Source organism: Lampris incognitus, chromosome 12, assembly GCF_029633865.1.
Source record: "Lampris incognitus isolate fLamInc1 chromosome 12, fLamInc1.hap2, whole genome shotgun sequence".
Taxonomy (NCBI): Eukaryota; Metazoa; Chordata; class Actinopteri; order Lampriformes; family Lampridae; genus Lampris; species Lampris incognitus.
In genome coordinates, this window is record NC_079222.1 from 6,646,384 (window position 1) to 6,670,541 (window position 24,158).

A 24,158-nucleotide genomic window follows, 5' to 3' on the forward strand; every position below is an offset into this window, starting at 1 on the left:
CATGGCAAATATACATTCCATCCAAAAACACATAGGTATATCCAAAGTGCCAAAGGGAACAGTATGTAAACATCTCTATACAGTATATCAGGAAGTACATAGAGATTGAATGTCACATGACCAATATAGGGTAATGTATTATGAAAATAAGGGTACAAACAATAATAAATTAAAAACATGACATACACTAAACTGAAAATAATAAAACATAGTCCATCATACAAGGGGGGATTAATAAGGATATCAGTCTTCTGATTCAGTGGGGAAACGTTTTAACACCTCATAAATCTTTGGAGCTTTCGTATCGGTCATTAGCTTTAAAGATTTCAAGTGTGATCTAAATTCATTTAAAAAAAAACAACAAATTTGGGGGACGACTTAAAGTAGCTATTTTTATGAATAAAGAATTTGGCTAAGCAGAGGATTACATTACAACAGAGTTCATCCTTTTTGTTTTGCGAAATCATACCAAATGTTACATTGTGTCTAGAAACCAAATGTTACATTGTGTCTCGAAACCAAATGTTACATTGTGTCTAGAAACCAAATGTTACATTGTGTCTAGAAACCAAATGTTACATTGTGTCTCGAAACCAAATGTTACATTGTGTCTAGAAACCAAATGTTACATTGTGTCTAGAAACCAAATGTTACATTGTGTCTAGAAACCAAATGTTACATTGTGTCTAGAAACCAAATGTTACATTGTGTCTAGAAACCAAATGTTACATTGTGTCTAGAAACCAAATGTTACATTGTGTCTAGAAACCAAATGTTACATTGTGTCTAGAAATCGTGTTGCTAAACAAAGTTAAAAAACAGCTGGTTCGTCTCCTGCGGTTCACGTGAGCTGAATACTGCCAGAGGAGCGACCTTCGGAAATGTTGCTCCCGTTTGTAGAGGTCAAAGGTCACCTGAAAACACACAGACAACGCTACCCATTGTTCGCAATACAAAACGGACTGGGGCCGCCTTGCATGTATTCACTCCATCGCGCTATAAAGTCATTTATAATCACATAGAGTCATTATGTAACTGGCGCGATGACTCCTCCGTCTGCGCCTCAAACCCATGTGCGGTGAGCGTCGCGGCGCAAAATGGCTGCCGTACATCACCCAGGCGGGGACACCGGTTGTAGTTGAAGCGAGTCACCCCTTCACCGGAAAGCACGTTTGGCGTCTAAGGGCGCTGTTGTGTAATGTAACGATTATCACTGCCGTTTCTTTAACATGGCGGTCGGAGGGAAGGTGGGGACAAATCAGCAGAATTCCGGGTCAGGTGCCGCAGGGCCCAACACGAGGCCTTGGTATGTCGGCTTGTGGCTCGATTTAAGCTACACAATCATTGCGACTGGTCACTGGACATGAAACCTTACAGCCGCGCGTTTACAACAAACGCTAATAAATCCAGAATGATGCTGTAGCGAATTCGGGGGGCAACGCAACCACAGGAACTGCCGCGGCCGGGACGCGAACCCGTGTCGCCCGCACCGCGGGAGACATCGCTAACCGCTCGGCTAAAGGGTCAGACCCGCCAGCCTGCGGCCAGCGTGTCCACTTATCCATGCACGTTACACTACCCCCTCCTTCGGGAAGCATATCAGCTACGCTTCCCATGGCCTTACGGTTGCTCCACCCCACTTCTGGCAACAATGTAGCGAATTCGGGGGGCAACCACGGGAACTGCCGCGGCCGGGACGCGAACCCGTATCGCCCGCACCGCAGGAGGCATCGCTAACCGCTCGACTGAAGGGTCAGACCCGCCAGCCAGCGGCCGGCGTGTCTTCTTATCCATGCACGTTACACTACCCCCTCCTTCGGGAAGCATATCAGCTACGCTTCCGATGGCCTTACGGTCGCTCCACCCCACTTCTGGCAACAATGTAGCGAATTCGGGGGGCAACCACGGGAACTGCCGCGGCCGGGACGCGAACCCGTATCGCCCGCACCGCAGGAGGCATCGCTAACCGCTAGACTAAAGGGTCAGACCCGCCAGCCAGCGGCCAGCGTGTCTTCTTATCCATGCACGTTACACAATACCGAGCTTAGTGAGTCCAACACAACGTCAACACGACTTGGTGCGTTTGATTTTAACGTTGGCACGTTTCACGTTGACCTAAGCATGCACACATTGTTCTCACTTCTTTTTTTTGTGTCAAACTTGATAAAAACCTTAACGGCACGGCAGCAAAACGCACAAGAAAAATCGAAAATACGAATCATTTACCTCTGAAAGTTAGGAAATTGGCGAGGAAGACCAAACAGACGAAGCGGCGTGCCTCCATCGCCACCCGCACGGCTCAAGAGACAAACGGGCGCAGCCGCGAGCGAAGTGTTTTAGTGGCGCGAGGTCGGCTCATTTGCATAATTAATTGACCGCTTATTGTATTTCAACGGGTTTTTTTTTCTCCTGACGACGAATTCGTAACGTGTGACCCAAAAACAGGTTAGGCCTGTGTTTTGATTTAAAAAAGCATCGCTCTAATAATCTGCCTACGTCATACAAACTGAAAACACCGCACGACTCCTATTACTTTAATGTGAGACTATAAAACCTACTTATTACTTAGTCTTGCGCCACCTTACATAGAGAGCTCCATTATTTTTGTTAATGATTCTCTGCAAAATTATTTGAAAGGAACATGTATAATTTCATAACTTCTTTCGATTTTAAACTTATAGTACTTCCTCAGCCAAAGTAGTCCCAGTTTATACGACGATTTTTGTGTGCAGTTTTAGCAGGAGAGTCGTAACCATATGTTGATGACAGGCAAGCTTTAACAGTGGTATGTGCTGTGCGCATGCGTGTCATCCTCGACTTTAAATTAAGATAATCAATCTTTCAGCACTTTCATTTTCTTGCCTTGATTCTGTTTTGCATCGCTGCATATCTATTGCCGCCGGTAGGGGCGCTAATTTAGGAAACGCGCCTATGGGTCGTATTAGCGGGTATACGACCTATGTGGTCGTATGGGTTGGAGGACTTGTAGGATTTTACGTCAGGATGGGCAGTTTTTTGAGATGTGCAGACAAATCCAAGTCCTGCAGGGGTCCATATTCATCCAGTTACTAGGACCAAACAAACAAGCAAGCAAACAGACAGAAAGACAGACAAAGAAGCAAACAAACAAGCAGACAGACAAACAAACAAAGCACAATGTTATTGTAATTTCTCTAACGAGTCATTAACTGGTTAACTGAAACAGTAGAGCACATAAGTGATTGTTCTACTTTGAAGGATCGGCCCATCTTACACTACTGCTACTACTACCACACCTAAATCAGTTTGTGCCATCTTACACGATGGCACAAACTGATTAATCTGGCAAAAGCGGTGGTTTCAAAGGGAATCCATGGCCACTGGCAGATACATTAAGAAACACAAAATGTATACCAAATAATTTGATTTCAATTCAGTTACATCGCTTAGGGCATTTCAAATGAGAGTTAGAAAATGTCCCTGGCACGAGCACAGTTGCACCAAATGTACTCCTTGTCTTCACACATTGATTGTGAAAAATGTTAAGTTTGACCTCTGAATGTGATGGTAGACAGATAAAAGAAACAGATGTGTGTGTGGGGGGGAAGGGGGGGCAGATGTTTTACAGCTGCACAAAAGTTGAATCAGTTCATCTGGACACAAGGTTTTTTGAGAGGGAAATGTTTCATGACTCACCTCTTCAGTCTAAGCTGGCCTGTAGATGGGTGTAGACTGTGGAGTCCTGGCCTGACGTGTCAGTTCTTCTGTGTTGTGCGACCCAGATAGCAAAATTGCTGTGGCCCGGACCCGTCCCACACCAGACACTTTCAGCCGGCCCACATACCGTGTGGAACGATGGCACTTGGGCGGTCCGTTTGCCAGATCTGGGCCAGAACCAAGCCATAGCAGTGCTGCATGTGCCACATATTTGCCAAAGGTGGTCCATATTTGTTTTGTGATATTTGGGCCATATTCACCGTTTACCACACGGGCCACTTCTGGGTCACATTCAGATTACATGTTGCCAAGAGCACCGCATCTTCGCCAAAAAAGGCCCACATTTGATTTGGCATATTTAGGCCATATTTGCTGTTATACATGTGGGCCACTTCCGGCCTCACATCCATTTTGTCAGGGCCAGAAGAAGGCCGCCAGTGCCGCATCATTGCCTGAAGTGGCCCACATCCGGTTGGCCAGCGTATGTTTAGTTTCCCCGATGTACAAGTCACTGCATCCTCCTGGCACTTAACAGCGTACACTATATTGCTCTGTTTGCGCCGGGGGACCCGATCCTTGGGGTGGACCAGTTTCTGGCACAGCGTGTTTTGGAGTTTGAAAGCAACTGAGATGTGGAGTTTGGAAAATAACGCGTCTCAACTGTTCCGCCACTCCCGCCACATACAGAATCACCACTGGTTTATGTTTAGGCAGCTGTTGTCCTTCCTGTCTCTGCGATCGGCTGGTGCACTGTTTGGGCGTCTTCCTGGCTTTGACAAACACCCAGTTAGGATCACCACACTTCACCAGGGCCTGTTTCATGTGGGATTTCTCCCCTTCCCCGGCCGCTGTGTCAGCTCGGTTCCGGTCGTTATTTAACTGTATTGGTTATAAGGGTGGGGATACCTGCAGTCAGCTGAGACTGAAGAGGTCACTTAGGTGAGCGATGACTCGTTTCTCTCTCGATAAGCGTTGTGTCCAGATGAACCGCTCCAACTTCCTGTGATTTTCTTACCTGGGTTATTGAGCGTGCATCAAGACCTTTCCGGCTACAGTTTCCGAAATGCAAAAAAAGCCAAGTGTCACAATTGCTACCCCTGTTTAAAGTTGTCAAACCACGTCTGTATTAACGTTATATAATGTATGTTATGTAGATACACAGACACACACATGTGTGCGCACAGAGAGAGACAGGCAGACAGACAGACAGGCAGACAGACAGACAGACAGACAGACAGACAGACAGACAGACAGACAGACAGACAGGACAGACAGACAGACAGAGTGGCGAGAGAGAGAGACGGGGGGGGGTGAGGGAGAGACAGAGACAGACAGACAGACAGACAGACCAGACAGACAGACAGACAGTGGGGGAGAGAGAGAGGGGGAGAGAGAGAGAGAGAGAGAGAGAGAGAGAGAGAGAGAGAGAGAGAGAGAGAGAGAGAGAGAGAGAGAGAGAGAGAGAGAGAGAGAGAGAGAGAGAGAGAGAGAGAGAGAGAGAGAGGGAGGGAGAGAGAGAGAGAGAGAGAGAGAGAGAGAGAGAGAGAGAGAGAGAGAGAGAGAGGAGAGAGAGAGAGAGAGAGACAGAGAGAGAGAGAGAGAGAGAGAGAGAGAGAGACAGAGAGAGAGAGAGACAGAGAGACAGACACACAGACAGACAGAGTGGGGGAGAGAGGGGGGTGAGGGAGAGACAGAGACAGACAGACAGACAGACAGACAGACAGACAGACAGACAGACAGACAGACAGACAGACAGACAGTGGGCGAGAGAGAGAGGGAGAGAGAGAGGGAGAGAGAGAGAGAGAGAGAGAGAGAGAGAGAGAGAGAGAGAGAGACAGACACACAGACAGACAGAGTGGGGGGGAGAGAGGCGACAGACAGACAGGCAGACAGAGTGGCGAGAGAGAGGGGGGGTGAGGGAGAGACAGAGACAGACAGACAGACAGTGGGCGAGAGAGAGAGGGAGAGAGAGGGAGAGAGACAGACACACAGACAGACAGAGTGGGGGGAGAGAGGAGACAGGCAGACAGGCACACAGAGTGGCGAGAGAGGGGGGGGTGAGGGAGAGACAGAGACAGACAGACAGTGGGCGAGAGAGAGAGGGAGAGAGAGGGAGAGAGACAGACACACAGACAGACAGAGTGGGGGAGAGAGGAGACAGACAGACAGGCAGACAGAGACAGAGTGAGAGAGAGACAGACAGACAGAGACAAGGACAGAGTGAGAGAGAGAGATAGGGAGAGAGAGAGAGAGAGTCATGATATGTGTACGAGTCTGATGTGAGCAAACAAGTAAACAAATGAACGAACTAACAAATGAATGAATGAACAAGCAATCTCAAATTATACGTTTGATACCCATGTGGTGCATGAGACTGCTTTATAAAGCCAATATTAATACGTGATGCCCCCTGCAGGAGTAAAATATCCAGTACTGAGTGGGAGGTCAATGAACTGAAATCAATATGCTACAGTTAAACTCATATAAAATATGTATTTCTTTCAAAGCCCTTTGACAGAAACAGAGGGACCAGGGCTTTGTAGCTGACAGGCCTTCGGCATTGGTGTGCAATCATTTACCAACGCAGAGTAATGCATCGGTGTTCATTACACCATCATTTATTTCTCTGATTAGTCCTCTCCTGTTTGGTTGAAGGTGTGTTCATCAGTGAAATCAGATAATGTAATGTTGGGTTGGCATTAAAATTTGCCTACTCATGACTCTACAGGGCACATGGTGGAATATATCACTGGTTTATTGGCTACTTGTCTGATCTTGCAAAATAACCCCATTAAACTGTAGTCTGTATAATGGCCCAGGGGGCATGGTGCCTTAGTTACAATTTCAGTCCATCTGTGTGGGGCTTACAGTTAAATTCATATGAAATGTACCTTTCTTTCAATGCCCTTTGACAGAAAACAGAGGGACTAGTGCTTTATAGTTGACAGGCCTTCACCTTTTGTTTTGCAGTTGGAGGGGGGGTGGCTAAAAGACCGAGGTGTGAGGATTGGAGTGGTTGGGAAGTGGAATGAGGAATGAGAAGATCAGAAATGTAACTGGGGGCAAGATCATGCAGTGCTGTAAATGTAATCAATAAGATCTTATAAATTATCTTATAAATTATTCTGAAGTTTATGGGAAGCCAATGGAGTGATGCAACCATAGGGGTCATATGGGACCTACGGCTAGTTCTAGCTAGTAGTCTAGCAGCTGCATTCTGAACCAACTGTAGACGATTTAAAGTAGTTCGGTTGAGGCCGGAGTAGAGGGAGTTGCAGTAATTTAGACGGGAGAGAACGAAGGTGAGAACTAATCGCTCAATATCCTTAAAAGACAAAATATTTATGATTTTTGCAATATTTCTTAGCTGAAGAAAACAGGATTGGACAAGCTTGGTGATCAAAAGACATTCTGGTCAAAGATGATACCAAGATTTTTAACGGTAGGTTTTAATGAAGTGGACCAATAAACTGACCAAATGCAGTGGCAAAGTTCTCAGGACCGATTAAGAGAACTTCAGTTTTGTCAGGGTTTATATCGAGGAAATTAAGGAACACCCGGTCTTTGGTGGCAGCGAAGCAATCACGGAGGGAGGACAGCTGATTCAGGTTATTGGGTTTGGCAGAGAAATAGATCTGAGTATCATCAACAACCTCTCCCTAAATATAGGAAAAACTAAGGAGGTCATTATTGACTTTAGAAAGACCAGCACCCACCATACCCCTCTGACCATCAATGGTATGGCTGTGGAGAGAGTCGGCAGTGTTGAATTCTTGGGAGTTCACATCACAGAGGACCTCTCCTGGTCCTCACATTTCACTGCGCTCTTCAAGAAGGCCCAGCAGCATCTTCACTTCCTGCAGTGTCTGAAGAAGGCGAGTCTCCCCCCACCCATCCTCATTACTTCTACAGAGGCACCATGGAGAGCATCCTGACCAGCTGTATCTCTGTCTGGCATGGGACCTGCAAGGCCTCTGACCACAAATCCCTACAGCGGATAGTGAAGACAGCTGGAGAGATCGTAGGAATTGCTCTCCTATCCATCCAGGCCATCTTTGACGCATGGTGCACCCGGGAGGCTCTTAGCATTGTGAAGGACCCCACCCACCCTTCCCACTTGACCCTCCTAGCCTCTGGCTGGAGCTCCTGAAGTATCCGTGCTGCTTCCACCAGACTATGCAATAGTTTCATTCCTCAGACTATCACAGTCTGAACACTTAGGCCTTCCATAAAATGACTTTTTGACTGTCTTGCTCACTGTCCGTGTCAGTTGTGCTTGTGATGTTTAGGTCTGTGAAGTAATTCTTGTTTTTAATGCACTTTTTTGTATATTTATTGTGTGTTATTTGTTTTTATGTGGCACTGAGGTCCTTGTGAAACGCAATTTCCTCCCCTTGTATGTATGAGACATGCATATAAGGCAATGACAAATAATAGCATTCTAAGTCTAAGTCTAAGAAGAGGGATTGAGCTGAAGAATGAAGAGGGAGATCCAGAGACTTGAGCGGGACATTGAGCAGACCCACTGGCGCTTGGAAAACTTAGCATGGCAAAAGACAGAGCCTGCCAGAGATGTGTTTTCAAGCCCATGGCTCCACTGCACCATGGCCCCACCGCCCCCTAGAGGGCAGGAGGGCCAATACATGTGAACATCTGCTGCCCGCCTCCACCGTAGCAACTGAAGGGGATGTTGCACATTGAACACCAGCCAAGCTGTCAAAGTACAGAGGTATGGCGCAGCTAGAGCCGTACCTCCTGCAAGTCCAATTAGTGGCATGGCACAGCAGCTGGAGAATTGAGGAAGCTGCCATCCACCTGGCTCTGGTGTTGGAGGGAAAGGCTTTGCAAGTGCTCCTCAACCTATCCCCAGTGGAGCAGCGGGACCTCCAAGCCCTGACAATGGCGCTGGAGAGGCAATTCGGGCAACGACTTTTCACTGACCAGAGAAGGGAGCAGCTAGCCAGCCGCCGCCACCAAGAGGGACTGAGCCTGGGTACCTTCACCGCAGATGTGCAGAGTGGTTGCACCAGCATGTTCGCCTCACCATGCCCCAGTCCGTCAGCAAGGCTCTCTGCGAAGCTGAATGGGCCAAAGCAGAACCCTCGGTAAGAAGACCGTGGCACTCTGGTCCAGCCAAATGAGGAGAGGACTCAGGGACCGGCGAGCCAGTCGCCGAGCAGCCGCCGCTCACAAAACTCAGAGCTCCAGTGCGGCATTGGAGTGCCGCTGCTGCCAGCAGTGAGAGGAACAGGGCCAGATGATGCCGATGGTGCCGCCCGTCCATACCACCAGCAACAAGGGGAGGTGGTTCCCATTGACCAAGCAGCAACTGAGGCAGCAGACATGGCCCTGGCGCTGGTGAGGGTCTGTCTAGAGACAGGGCGGCGCCACAAGTGGAGAGAAGTGTCAGTGCTGGCGCCCGAGGTAAAGGCCTACCACTCTCAATGGGGAAACTTTGAGCTCCACGATGGGTTGGTGTTCCGGAGCTGACAAGTTCCCGGAAGAGGGAACTATCTCCTGCAGCTATTGGTGCCCCCATGTGTTTCGTCCCCGGGTTCGGTCCATGGCTTGGTGGGGTCAGTGCACTACGGGAACACCAAGACCCTCGACTGTTTCCAGGGCCAGTTCTACTGGCCTGGCTGATGATGAGACGTGGAGCTGCAAGTGCACTGCTGCGAATCCTGCACCTGCCGGGTGAGGCAGGAAAGGCCCTATGACACACGCTGCTTTGGGCAGTCTGTTCACCAGTTGGGTGATGGGGTCGTCAAGGGCAACTGACCCCTCAGGAGGGGGCTATGCAGCGACTGGCAGAGACGGTCGCTCTGACTGTCCGTGAAGCTGCGCTGGAGAGCGAAAAGGACTCATGGGACTGACTTTTAATGTTCGAGTTGATTGTGTTATATTTTTGCGGGTTCGGCTGTTCTGTTCATGTTTGGGTTATGTTGTTTTTTGTGAGTTTGGCTCAGACTGGGTAGAGGACTGTTGTTGACTGACTGACCTTAACACCATGACATGACAGCTCCCGTGTCCCGTACACCGCAGGACCCCGCGGGAGTGCTCTTTTATTTGCACACAGAACAGAATTGACAACAACTTTAACGATACCCTCCACACCCTCCCACCCCCATGTCGCAACTTGTGACGTCACTTTACGCATGGTGTAAACCAGTGGCGACAGGTACTCAAAATTTGGGGGGGGGCGCAATTTACCTTGGCACAGCACACCTGACAGCTGCTTTTATGTCCACACAGTCACAGAGGTATCAAGAAGGACGATGTAGCCTATAGATTCCTTCAGGGTTCGTAGACGGTGGATGATTGACAGTCGAGACGAGGCGTCGTGGTGGGTGTGAACATGATTGACAGCCACGAGAATTGTCCAATCACATTAGATCAAAAAACATTAAAACAACTCGCTGCCACTAAAAGTGGGAGTGTCTGGGGCGACACAGAACTGCGCCCCCTGGAAAACCTGAAGAAACCAATCAGACAGCAGCCTCAGGTCACCTGCTCGCCACAAGTTTGAGGGCTTACATAAGGTATGGTAGAGGCTAGTTCCCATCGATGCAGAGAACGGAAATGGAGTAGAGAACGGTCAACTGAGCATGCGCGAAATGCCTCTACCACGCCTCCACACGCCCCGCGTAGCATCCAGGCGCTAGGATTCTAGGAAGACCCGCCCCTACCCTGCGTCTGATTAGCTAACTTTAACCCTAAACCCGCCCTAACCCTAACCTTAACCCACCCAAACAACGGAGGCAACGAGTACTTGCGCATGCTCAGTTGACCGTTCTCTGCATCGATGGGAACTAGCCTCTACCCATAAGGTATGGTTTGGCCGGCGCCCCTCACCCAGGAAGTATTCAGACAGGAATCAACCAAACACCATTTGAACCCATATTTCATGGCTGCTGACAGACGCTCACAGACTGAAAAACACCTGTATTTCATAATTATTTGTATTATACAACTAAATTATATTTAACGTGTTTAAGTAGATTTTCATCTCTTGACGTTTAAAGGGGCGGCGCCCCGGCGCCCTCTACTGGCCAGCCGCCACTGTAACAGCCTCGATCTCCGCCTCTTGACTTCCACGCCGACTCGCCACAATATAAATAGTGTTTGTTACAATGTTACAGTGTTGCGGCTTCACTCAGCAGACGCTTTTATCCAAAGAGAGTTAATACAACACAAAACAAGGATCTACTCAGGGGACGATGACGCAAGTAAGGGCCAATAAACCAGGTTCAAATCCGACAGGACATATAGGTGTCAACAGGTATAGTGCATAGGGTGCATAGAAGCGTTTTGGGGTTTTTTTGTTTTTTGTATTTTTATTAATACCATCAGGTGTGGAGGTGGAACACCTTCTGTTTGTCTGACTGCCTGTCACTGTGAATCATAACGCGTGCGCGCGCGCTTGCGCGTGCTCATCCACTCCAGCTTTCACTTATGGGGCCACGTACAGGACGTCGTCGCCCTGCAGAGAGCCGAAGTAAAAAACTTTCGTTTTTGCCGAAAGCGAGGGGAGGGATGTTGGTGGGGGTTGGCGGGGGAGGGGAGGGGAGGGGAGGGGAGGGGAGGGGGGGGCAAAACCAAAACTCAAGAGCCGCGTAACCAGACGACTCACTGCTGATAAAAAAGTCATCCGGTTACCGCCACCTGCCGGAACGCCTCGCCCCCCAACGGACCATTATAATCAGCGAGGCGCAGAGAGCTGCAGACAGACAGACAGACAGACAGACGGGCGCAGCGAGGCTGCGGCACGAGACGACGACGACGCTGCGGGCCACACGTTTTCTGCTGCGGGGCGATGGTGACAGAAGAGGCGCGATGTTGAGAGTCGTAGCGCGCGTTCTGCTCATCTGTGAGTACCTTTATCCAGCCGGAACTCTGCACGCCTTGTCGTCGTGCAACACGGAGTTGTTGGCTGTTTAATTTAAAAAAAAATTTGATTTCATTTTAATGCAAATTTAATTTAATTTAATTCAAGTTTTTTTTTTCCAAATGAAATTTTTTTTTTTTTATGGATAACCCATTTTTCACCATTCTTTAAGTGATGGTGTCACTGGCAGAGGCAGCATTTCGCCTTCACATTGACAGACTGGCAACTTCCGCCACAACTCAGCTCACACACCTGCACCTTCCGCACCTGTTAGGACGTGACTGTTGCTTACCGTTTTACTGTGCCGGAAGTTAGGGTCCCACATGGCACCCGGTGTTTTGCCTTGCAGAACAAGTTGAAAGACTACACGATGCATATTATATTGTCTCTTTTGGCGGGGTTCAGTCACTTGCTTTTTGACTCAGTGACGACAGGTTGAAAAATTCAGTTTCCTCCCCAGGTTTTAAAAACAGTGACTCGTGAGCAGTGGCGCTCCCAGAACTTTTTCGTAGGGGGGGGGCAAATGGGGCCACTGAAAATCTTGGGGTGGCACACCAAAACCAAAAGCTATGACTGAATTTCAGGAATGCTGTTGCAGTGTACTGTATAGGCTAGCTGAAAACTGTCAATATGAGAGTTAAGGAGTCGCATACTGAAATACTTTGGTTTCTTATCTTTTACAGCTAATGCTACTAAATATATGATGTGCAGAGACCAGGGGTGTCCAACTCCAGGCCTCGGGGGCCGCAGTGTCTGCAGGTATTCGTTGCAAGCGTGCACGACACCACCTGATTTCACTAATGAGCCTCACCTCCTGGATCAAGGAGGGAAAGGAACTAGTGTAGTGCATTGGTTGCAACGAATACCTGCAGACACTGCGGCCCTCGAGGCCTGGGGTTTGACACCCCTGGCAGAGACTAATACCGGTACAGTTCACATTTTGAGTTCCACAACGGTTCTGTTTTAACGTGTCGTGTATCTGTATACATTGTAACGTGTTAGACCGTCCATTGTTACATTGTATCTGTCCAAAAATGAAAAATGAAAATATCAGAACAATAATCAGAACAATAATCTGCATATGCGACTTGTGGCTGGGGGGGGGGCAGGGATAGTATCAGGGTGGCCGTGGCCACCCCTGGCCACCCCTTGGGGGCGCCACTGATTCATGAGCCCCTTAAAAAGCTTCCAACTCCGTCGGTCTAAAGCGCAACTTTGGTTTTAGGTTTGATTTATTTCGGCGACAGGACTTCCGGTTTGTAGCTCTGGTTAACGTGGTGGCCATGGTTCGCTGTTCACGTCTGGTGTCGGAAATGCCACCCGAATTTCAGTCATTATCGGACTGATTTGATTGTCAAGGACGTTTCCTCTTGTAAGTAGGCCAACGGGTCATCCAGTCAACCATGACTCGCACTGTAGATATGCAGAGATACACACCAACCACGTATGGGAAGGTGATGGATGGATGAAAAAAATCATGTATATAGGGAAAAAAAGAGAGCTGAGTGTAATGTCCCTAAAAGATGCCGGTGTGTGCGGACCTTGTCATTCTGTATATTGTGTTACATGAGGAAGAAGAAAGGAGGTGGTGTGACTCTATATGTAGAAACCTCAGTTATAAGGTAGTAGAAAACATGTCTACACCTATTGATGACGTAATGGAATGCATTACCATTGAAATTTACGCGGGAAAAAAAAATGAAAACTGTTGGTGGCGCAGCGGGTAGCGCGGTCGCCTCACAGCAAGAAGGTCCTGGGTTCGAGCCCCGGGGTAGTCCGACCTTGGGGGTCGTCTCGGCTCGTCCTCCTCGTGGAGTTTGCATGTTCTCCCCGTGTCTGTGTGGGTTTCGGTTTCCTCCCACAGTCCAAAGACATGTAGGTCAGGTGGATCCATTATCCAAACCGCTTAACCTGCTCTCAGGGTCACGGGGATGCTGGAGCCTAGCCCAGCAGTCACTGGGCAGCAGGCCGGGAGACACCCTGGACAGGCCGACAGGCCTTCACAGGGCCCCACACACACACACACCTAGGGACAATTTAGTATGGCCGAGTCACCTGACCTACATGTCTTTGGACTGTGGGAGGAAAGAGGAGCACCGGGAGGAAACCCGTGCAGACACAGGGAGAACATGCAAACTCCACACAGAGAACGACCCGGGGCCTCCGGGTAGCATGGCGGTCTATTCCGTTGCCTACCAACGCCAATCCCCGTGTTACCTCCGGCTTGGTCGACGTCCATACAGACACAATCGGCTGGGTCTAAGGGTGGGAAGCCGGATGTGGGTATGTGTCCTGGTCGTTGCGCTAGCGCAGGGGTGCCCAACTCCAGGCCTCGAGGGCCCCGGTGTCTGCGGGTATTTGTTCCAACCATGAACTACACCACCTGATTTACCTAATTAGCTCACCTCTTGGACCAAGGAGGGAAAGGAATTCGTTAAATCAGGCGGTGTAGCGCATGGCTGCAACAAATACCCGCAGACACTGCGGCCCTCGAGGCCTGGAGTTGGGCACCGCTGCACTAGTGCCTCCTCTGGTCAGTCAGGGCGCGTGTGGGACCAAAACTGGATGACCCACAGCGGAAAGAGGTGGGGGCTATCGAGGATGCCGAAGACAGAATTCAAAGCTCAGTCTTTCCTAGAGCTGTAGAAGGGAAGGAGATCACTGATATTGTTCACAAGAGTAAGAACCAAACGTCAGCTGACCGGACCGAAATCGACGCGACCTTAGTTAAGAAAGTCATCGACGGTATTGTAAACCCACTGACTTACACCCGCAACGTGTCCTGCAAAACCAAGAGTACATCTGTCGCCACCTCAGAACACCGTGACTGCAACCATTCCCCAAGTCCTCTGTGAATAGTGCACGTGAGCATCGTAACTCTGGTCGCATATGAAACTGGTCGTTGGTTTCGGTCGTTATGCCACTGGGTTGTTTCTAAGGGCGGGGATACCTGTCCTGCAGAGGTCTCTTAGATGAGTGATGAAGCATTTCTGTGACTAAACGTTGTGTCCAGATGAACGAATTCAACTTTCTTTGATGCTCAGGCGCCAGCTCGACCTCAAAAAAGTTAAAGAATTGACATAACAGATGGTCACGAGCTTTGGGTACGGGTTTCCTCCGTAGGGTGTCTGGGCTCAGATAGGGTGAGGAGCTCGGACATCCTTTGGAGGTTTTCCAGGGAGGAGACCCCGGGGTAGACCCAGAACTCGCTGGAGGAACTACATGTCCAATCTGGCCTGGGAACGCCTCGGGATCCCCCAGGAGGAGCTGGAGGGCATTGCTGGGGAGAGGGGCATCTGGAGCGCCCTACTGAGCTTGCTGCCACCGAGACCCGACCCCGGAGAAGCCGCTGATGATGAGATGAGCTGAGATGAGATGGGTTGAGATGAGATGAGTTGAGATGAGATGAGATGAGATGAGATGAGATGAGATGAGATGAGATGAGATGAGATGAGATGAGATGAGATGAAAAGAGAAGAGAAGAAATAAGATTAGATGAGATGAGATGAGATGGGATGAGATGAGATGAGATGCGATGAGATGAGATGAGATGGGATGGGATGGGATGGGATGAGATGAGATGAGATGAGATGAGATGAGATGAGATGAGATGAGATGAGATGAGATGAGATGAGATGAAAAGAGAAGAGAAGAGAAGAAATAAGATTAGATGAGATGAGATGAGATGGGATGAGATGAGATGAGATGAGATGGGATGGGATGGGATGGGATGAGATGAGATGAGATGAGATGAGATGAGATGAGATGAGATGAGATGAGATGAGATTAAGTTAAAACTAAAACAAAACAAAAAACAAAACGCATGTTATCTCTCTTTAGACTCCCCGGAAGTGCAGAAATTGGCACCTGCTGGGTTTCCAGAATATTAAGAAGTCCAGTTCCAGTTCCTTTTTACTGCCACACAGCTAGGCCGGTGGAAGTGGTTATCAGTACACTTCGCTACACACAACAGCAGACGTGCAAAGAAGACAGACAGGACAGCGCTGAACAGTCCAAAGTCACGCGTACACATGTCAAGTCACCAGGCAAAGGACAAAGTGCCAGTAGTCCATATCCTAGAGGTGGGGGTGGGGTGGGGTGGGGTGGGGTGGGGGGGGGTGGAATTCAGTTTCTGAATCGCCTGGGGAAATACGCTTCAGTTAAGGCCCTCTGTCCTTTAACCCAGGGTTCACAGCGCCTCCCCGTGGGCAGTAACTGGAAAAGGTGGTGAACCGGGTGGAGAAGTGATTATTGTTTATTTAAAAAAAAACATATTGAGGATCCAACTCTGAGATTTTAATTTCTTTAAGTTCCAATGGTAAAGTTTATGAATTCTAATTGTGTTGTTGTTGTTGTTGTTTTTAACTGTTTTCACTGTTTTGTATTTTTAGAAATCGCAAAATATATGCATTTTTGCAAAAATGCAGTCATGATCCAAATTGTTTTGTCGAGGTGGTATGTATTGTTCCAGAGAGTACGGGAAAAATCCCAGACAATTAAAATTATGCATAATTATGCATAAATATGCAAAATGTGCATTTTTCTAAAAATGGCTAAAAACCACTTTACTCGGCATTTCAGATGATTCTGAGCAGCTTTGATTTTTTTCACCTATATAAAAAAGAAATGTTTTGGCATTATGCAAAATACATGCATTTTTGCAAAAATGCACTTATGATCCAAATTTTTTTTGGAGGTGGTAGGTATTGTTCCAGAGAGGACCAGAAAAATAGCAGAACATTAAAATATAATTATGCAAAATTATGCAAAATTATGCAAAATATGCATTTTCTAAAAATGGCACCACTTTTCTCGGCATTTCAGATGATTCTGAGCATTTGGGGGGAGGGAGTTGGAGTGGGGAGGGGGGGTTTAGGGGCAGGGGGAAGGCGGTTAGCTGGCAGGATGAAGAGGAGGGAGATTTAAACGGGTGGAGAACCAAACCGCTACATTGTAGCGGGGCTCTTCTAGTTGTTATACAGAAAAGAAAATACATTTACTTTAACGAGAACACCACATTTATTTCTGTTAATTTTTTTTCAAAATATTGACTCGTGTCTGACTTTGGTGACTCAGACGTACCAGATTTTAAGATCCCCGTTCTTGTTCCGATCCCACTTTTGATTCTAATGCACAAATCTTTCGATTTCTCTCACAGGGCCCCTGCTGTGCTCATCTTCCTCCCTATCTCCCCCAACTTCTCTTGCCACCACTCCCCTTATGCTCAATTCCAGCACGGCCAGCTCCCAGATCCCTTCTACCCTAAATACCACTGACAGCAAAATGACAACAACGAAGCCTGTAGCCCTCAATACCACGGCTGGACCCTCAACTGTGACAGCAAGCACCCAAGCCAAATCCTCTCTCGCCAAGACCACCATCCCAGGTTCAACTCGGGCCACGACTACCACTGCATCACCCCTAAATACTACCGTGTCTGGTAAAACCACTTCTGTAGCGGGAACCATGACGTCACCGACAGCTAACAGCTCCCATACCTTGTCTACATCAACCCCGTCTTCAACAGCCCAGTCACCGGCCACTTCTTCAGTGGTTCCGAGGACCACCGCTTCGGGGTCTGACCGGACCCAGACCTCTCAGACCACCATCAGGTCAGCCAGCACCAGCGTTACCACTACCACGACGGCCACTGCCACCATCACTACCATCTCCGCCATCACCGCACCCATACCCGAAACTACCCAATCAACAGAAGAGCCACTCAAGTCCAAACGTCTTGGTCCAGGTACGGTTAGAGTTAAAACTTTATTCTCTGAATTTTTTTTCTCCTGTCGGTACAAAAACTGTGTTGTTGCGTTGGTGTGTAGCACTGGTGCCTCGGCAAGTACTAAGTACCCAGCGAGGTCATCCGTTGTAAACAACCACATGGTCGATATGAAGGCAACTCATAAAACCAACACTCCAGCGCCCCTAGCGGCCACAAGGAGATATACGTCACTCCAGAGACAATGCAAGTTAAAAATTCGATTTTTAATTGGGAATTGGGGTTTAGAGTTTAATCGGGTGGGTTTTTTTCCAACTGCCATGTAAACGCCTTAGTTGAAATTAACGGATCTTAAGTGATGCAAGCATAATATGACAAACAGAGCTAGATTTTTCCATAGTCATCGGTGTTTTACTCTTCTTTGTAGACACCTTAGTTCGTCTTAGCCCACTTTCAGAGAGTTGGTTGTGGGTATGAACCAAAAAGGTAGGGATTCCCATTACCAGCATCTGATCCAATAGACAGAAGGACAACGTGACACAATATTGGCAGTCTAACCGCTAGACTAAAGGGTCAGACCCGCCAGCCAGCGGCCAGCGTGTCGACTTATCCATGCACGTTACACTATTCTACGGGATGAAAATCAGTTGAAAATTGATTCTCAACTGATTTTAATTGTGGATAGACCTCGTGCTTGAATGGCATTAGGACGTGCGGCTTCCCCGTACCAATATGGCGGCCGCGTTGACGCGTCACTCCAATGTATAGCAGCGGCCAATGCAGTACTACATGTAAATATCTGTGGCACTAGTGCGGAGGAGTCTATGGACGACGATTCAGAAGCTAGCTGGCACGTGTGAGCAGGAAAACACTAATTTCTCTGGCAGTGTTGTACACTGCGAGTACTTCGATCTACTACATTACTTGTGTAACCGGTTGTTTTCTTGCCCGGTGCGGGATTCGATACGGGGTGTGCTGCACCACAAGGCGACGTCACTAACCGCTCGGCTAAAGGGTCAGACCCGTTAGCTAGGGGCTAACGTGTCTTATTAGTAGTTTACAGTCGTCACCCTCCCCGGAAGCGCGCCCTCGCGCTTTGTTATTCCCGCGCTCCTAAGAGACTTCAGAGGATCTGCACACTTCCGGATCCCACTGCTGCCACCGGTTATTTTCTTGCCCGGTGCGGGATTCGATACGGGGTGTACTGCACCACAAGGCGATGTCACTAACCGCTCGGCTAAAGGGTCAGACCCGTTAGCTAGGGGGCTAACGTGCCTTATTAGTAGTTTACACTTGTCAGCACTGATTGCACACACACAAAACTATCAGTGAAGTTTTCCTCTGGCACTAAACTTAACCACTGCCTGAACTGAACTTGCTATCACCGCTAGTCTACACCGCCTCGCAGCAAGAAGGTCCCGGGTAGTCCCACCTTGGGGGTCGTCCCGGGTTGTCCTCTGTGTGGAGTTTGCATGTTCTCCCTGTGGGTTTCCTTCGGGTGCTCCGGTTTGCCCCCACAGTCCAAAGACATGTCAGGTGAATCGGCCATACTAAATTGTCCCTAGGTGTGTGTGTGTGGGGGGGGGCTGTCATGGACTGGCGATCTGTCCAGGGTCTCTCCCCGCCTGCCGCCCAATGACTGCTGGGATAGGCATCAAGCGACCCCAATTGGGATAAGAGGCTTGGGTAATGGATGGCTGGATGTAGCCATAGACTTGAAACGATAATATTACTATGGGTGCCAAGGGGGCATCGACTCAGTCCTGCAAACAAAACATGACATCCTTGATGCCAGTGTCAGACCTAATATAAAGTGTCCTCGCACTAATTTGGACACCGGACCACGACTTTCAAACCCAAATCCAGTTGCTCTTTTAAACAACGGCAATTGGATTTTAAATTTTATTTACACATTCTGTGTTGTTTTGTGAGTGTTTTGGCTCTGTCCTGATGGGCTGGGAAACAGGAATATTTTAACACCAAAGCCAATTTTTTTTTAAGGCTTCACAGTAAAATCTAACTCGATTTTGACTTGCATACACTGTTGGCAGTCAAGTAGGCCACCTGTGAAGATTTCCAACAAGCTCAATTAGAAATTACACAACTTCCTGTTTGTCTCAATCATTCACACTCTGTGGTGTCGGAGGGTTTTTTTTTTTATTATTCTTACTTCACCTCAGTTAGTCAGTAGTCACCCTTGATAAGAGCCCCAGTTAAAATACTAACCTCGTTCTCCGTCCCCCGGCTCGTTCATCGCACCTGCACAAAATGTACGCTGGGAAGAACCAGTCAGTTGTACTTTTACCTTTCATAAAGTTCAGTCCAAATGGGTCACCGGTAATCTGCAGTTTGAGTACGGAAAACTGAACTTCTTCCCACAACTGTTTTGCTATTTTGTCACTGTGTCGCGCAAGCAGACACACTTACACTCACGCTCTCACACTCACACTCACGCTCTCACACTCACGCTCTCACACTTACACTCACGCTCTCACACTCACACTCACGCTCTTACACTTACACTCACGCTCTCACACTCACGCTCTCACACTTACACTCACGCTCTCACACTCACGCTCTCACACTTACACTCACGCTCTCACACTCACGCTCTCACACTTACACTCACGCTCTCACACTTACACTCACGCTCTCACACTTACACTCACGCTCCCACACTTACACTCACGCTCTCACACTCACGCTCTCACACTTACACTCACGCTCTCACACTCACGCTCCCACACTTACACTCACGCTCTCACACTCACGCTCTCACACTTACACTCACGCTCTCACACTCACGCTCTCACACTTACACTCACGCTCTCACACTCACGCTCTCACACTTACACTCACGCTCTCACACTTACACTCACGCTCCCACACTTACACTCACGCTCTCACACTCACGCTCTCACACTTACACTCACGCTCTCACACTCACGCTCTCACACTTACACTCACGCTCTCACACTCACACAGGGTGGAATGGGGCGACTTGAGTTTCTGCCTCATAAGGAACTATCAGAGCAGTTGTGAACGGTCTGATTGACGCGTCGCTCCTTTCCGAGTTGACCTTTGATCACATGTCGCAGTTCTTCCTCCTCCGTGACCGCGTTAAGCACCAGGCTGTGGTTAATATGTGAACAGAATAGTTCCTCCTCACGCTTGCTTGTTTACTTAGCAGTAAAACGACTGAACATAAAATGGCGGCTATTTGAATAGAGGGAAGGGTCTGTGACTGGACTCTTCCTTACTTAGCCTTACATAACGTTACCGGTGACCTTTGATCTCGGCTGAGCACAATTCCCACCACCACTCTTTCCTATGTTTCTTTCTTTTTCTTTTTCTCTTATATCTTTGTTTAGCCAGGAAAATTCACTTGAGCAAGTCTGAGTCAAGGTTTGGACCTTGGACAAGAGCATATTGGTTGGTATGGGGTGGCAATTACTGCCTGGGTGCTCTTAAGCTATCTTTTTAGCTTGGCTGATTTGTGCGCTAAAGGTCCTGTGTTTCACAGTCGCCCCACAGCAACAAGGTTCTGGGTTCGAGCCCTGGGGTAGTCCAACCTTGGGGGGGTCGTTCCGGGTTGTCCTCTGTATGGAGTTTGCATGTTCTCCCCGTGTCTGCGGGGGTTCCGGTTTCCTCTTGGTGACGAAAAGTGACATACCTTCTATATTCTCTCTCTCTCTCTCTCTCTCTTGCTTTCTTTCGGCTTTTAGGAGGTATTGCAACCATTTTGTGTGTGTTAATCATCATTATGGTCCTGTTGCTTGGAGGCACCTACTACTTTAAGTTCAGGTGAGTCCAGGGATCGGCTCTCTATTAGTTATAATGGGTATCAGGGTAAAAGGAAAGGGGCATAAAGCACCAGGGTTCCATCTTAAGGGTAGGACATTTACGGAATGTATAAAGTATTTCCATCTAGTGTTTATTACTTATTAGGTATAATTCTTTTTTCATAGATATTACTAGGTAATGTAGTAGCACTAGCTTAACTCATTTTCATGAATTGTACAAGATGTTACATCACAATGTTAATAAAGTGCCATGAAGAAGTATTTGCCGGGCGTCCGGGTGGCGTGGCGGTCTATTCCGTTGCCTGCCAACACGCGGATCGGCGGTTCGAATCCCCGTGTTACCTCCCGCTTGGTCGGGCGCCCCCTTCAGACACAATTGGCCGTGTCCGCGGGTGGGAAGTCGGATGTGGGTACGCGTCCTGATCGCTGCACTAGCGCCTCCTCTGGTCGGTCATTGTGGCAGCAAAATAAGCTACATTATATAAAGTGCATTTTGTGTTTTATCTTAGTGTTTGAAATCGTGACGAACTCAAGTTTGGCCCAAATGGAGCATGCGTCGCGTATGGTTATTTTATAACTTTAACTTCCTTTTTCTACGTCAGTTCCCGTTCCTCACGTTCTTTTGTTATTTGTTTGTTTCCCTTCCTGTCCCCCCCCCCTCTCTCTCTCTTCTCACCCTCCCAGGCATGCCTCCTACGGCCGCATAATGGATGACAGCGAATACAACTCGTACGGAAACTTCCCCAACCCCATGTACAGCCCCTGAGCTCTCAGCCCTGCACAGCTGGTGTTGTGCAAATGTGCGGTGCTGTGCAGGACGATTTATTTATTTATTTGTTTGTTGGTGCGGCTGACTGACAGGTTGTCTGCAGTGATCCTGCAGAAAGATGTGATCGTGACGACATGTTCAAATCCCCAGTCAGAAACGTGTATTCGTCGTTTAACCAGACGAGATCTCGTTTCCCGCAGCCCACGGCGAACACAAAACCACATCTCCAAACTAAAAATCCCACAAAAAACCCCCCACAAAATATAAATAAATAAATAAATAAACCCACCGGATGCCAGGATGACTGTTGGAACAGCCGGTCGGCATGGGCTGGCGGTTAGTGTAGGCCCGCCCCGCTTCCACGTCCTGCCACACCGCCCGAGAGGCTCGAGGCAGGGACGTGGTCCCTGGGCCCACCGGATGCAGCAGACCGGGCTCTGCCAGCCAGACGCCCTCGACACACCTCCCCCGCACACCACACACACAGCCAAGGTTAGACGAGGCCGGCCGGCAGACCACCCTGCATGCATAAATAAATGTTATATTCAGATAACGTGTTGTTATGTAATAGTCATTGTGTCAAGTCAAGTCAAACGCAACCCGCGTTGCCCAAAGGGCTGTGCAGACCAGGGCAGGCAGCTAAAACACAAACACAACCTACACCGACATAGACGACAAGGCACGGCGGCTCGCTCAGTACACAGCAACGATGATGATAACGAGGGTCAAATTTTGTCAAGTACAGTTTTGCTGATCACTGTGTTTTGCGTCCTTTCAGACTTGAAAACACTCCAAAACGTGTTGTATTTTCTATGGCACCTCCGTGGTGTACGATCCTTTTGTCCATTTGTCTATGTGGCTTCAGTACGTAGCATGTTCTACCAAAATAAGAATAATATACAGACGAAGGCTGCTTTAAAACCAACCAAAGACCCACAAACTCGGCAGTGATTATGAATACTTGGGTCAAACTCCGTCTTCTAACAGTGAAGTGCTCGGCTCCTGCTTGCATTTCGCTCATTATTTAACCTTCGTGTCCAACGTCATTTCAGTTGCTGACCTTTCACCCCACGAATGAGAGTTGCACAAAACCAGCTGTCAAGTTAGAAACACCCCCCCACCCCCCCCCCAGAGCAAACTGTACAGACAGCACAGGGGGTTTCCTTGGGCTTCCTTCCTTTAGGGAAACCTCAGTATTCCCCTGTGGTGACTCTGATACGTGGCCGTGTAGCGAATAAACAGGGCCTGGTTTTTGAAGACCTAGTTTCACTAAAAAGATGAAACATTCTTTTCATTTATTTCTCCGATTTAAATACAAAAAAAACGTTAATGAGCTGTGAACATACTCGAAGAATTTTTAGGTCCCAGTTGACTGGAAAAGGACTCAACGTCACACATTTAATGAGTGACGGAAGGCCTTTGCACGTCCGAATTTGCAAGTCCGAATCCCCCCCCCCTCCTCCTCTTTTTCTCCCTAATTGTACTTGGCCAATTACCGTCCCGGTCGCTGCCCCGCCCCCTCTGCCGACCCGGGGAGGGCTGCAGACTACCACATGCCTCCTCCCATACACGTGGAGTCACCAGCCGCTTCTTTTCACCTGACAGTGAGGAGTTTCACCAGGGGGATGTAGCACGTGGGAGGATCACGCCCTTCCTCCCCCTCCTCCCCCGGAACAGGCGCCCTGACCGACCAGAGGAGGCGCTAGTGCAGCGACCAGGACACCCGACCAAGCCGGAGGGAACACGGGGATTCGAACCGGCGATACCCGTGTTGGTAGGCAACGGAATAGACCGCTACGCCACCCGGACACCTGCAAATAGTTTGTTATTTTTTAACAGAAAATTTCGCATGTTACAAAACAAATACAAATTAAAGTTTTATCCAGTAACTTTACACACCAACACCAAAAAATGTGCCTGCCCTGAATGTTTTTTGGGATGGTTTCGGTTTGTTACATTTTTTTTTTTTTTGCATCTGTCTATAAGCTCTCCGAGATATTTTTGTAGTTGTTGTAGGACTACGTAGTTGTTGGACTACGATGGCAGATTAAAAAAAAAAAACATGCAAAAAAAGTCAGACTTGATGTGCAAAGGCCTTGACTGTCACAGAGTACAGTCGCAGACAAACACTCTGGTTATGACTGCATCCATACAGACACACAGACTTGGCAACGAAGTCAAACTTGTGCAGATTTCAGTGGTAAACAGGAAACGTGTCTGAGTTTAACGGGACAGCCCAGACCAGTCAAAGGCTCGATCGTGAGACGAGCAATTTGAAGC

General features: G+C 48.4%; 1 protein-coding gene across 1 annotated transcript in view; it reads left to right on the forward strand.

Moving 5' to 3' along the window:
- The first annotated feature begins 11,331 nt into the window (after nucleotides 1-11,331).
- The window catches only part of parm1 (prostate androgen-regulated mucin-like protein 1), a 14,575-nt gene continuing 1,748 nt past the window's right edge, over nucleotides 11,332-24,158 (forward strand). The window contains exons 1-4 of the mRNA XM_056290874.1: nucleotides 11,332-11,563; nucleotides 16,740-17,327; nucleotides 21,032-21,110; nucleotides 21,794-24,158. The exon at nucleotides 21,794-24,158 is cut by the window's right edge and continues 1,748 nt beyond it. Coding sequence (XP_056146849.1) covers nucleotides 11,530-11,563; nucleotides 16,740-17,327; nucleotides 21,032-21,110; nucleotides 21,794-21,875 — 783 coding nt within the window. The 5' untranslated portion in view covers nucleotides 11,332-11,529 and the 3' untranslated portion in view covers nucleotides 21,876-24,158. The remainder of the gene's footprint in view (nucleotides 11,564-16,739; nucleotides 17,328-21,031; nucleotides 21,111-21,793) is intronic.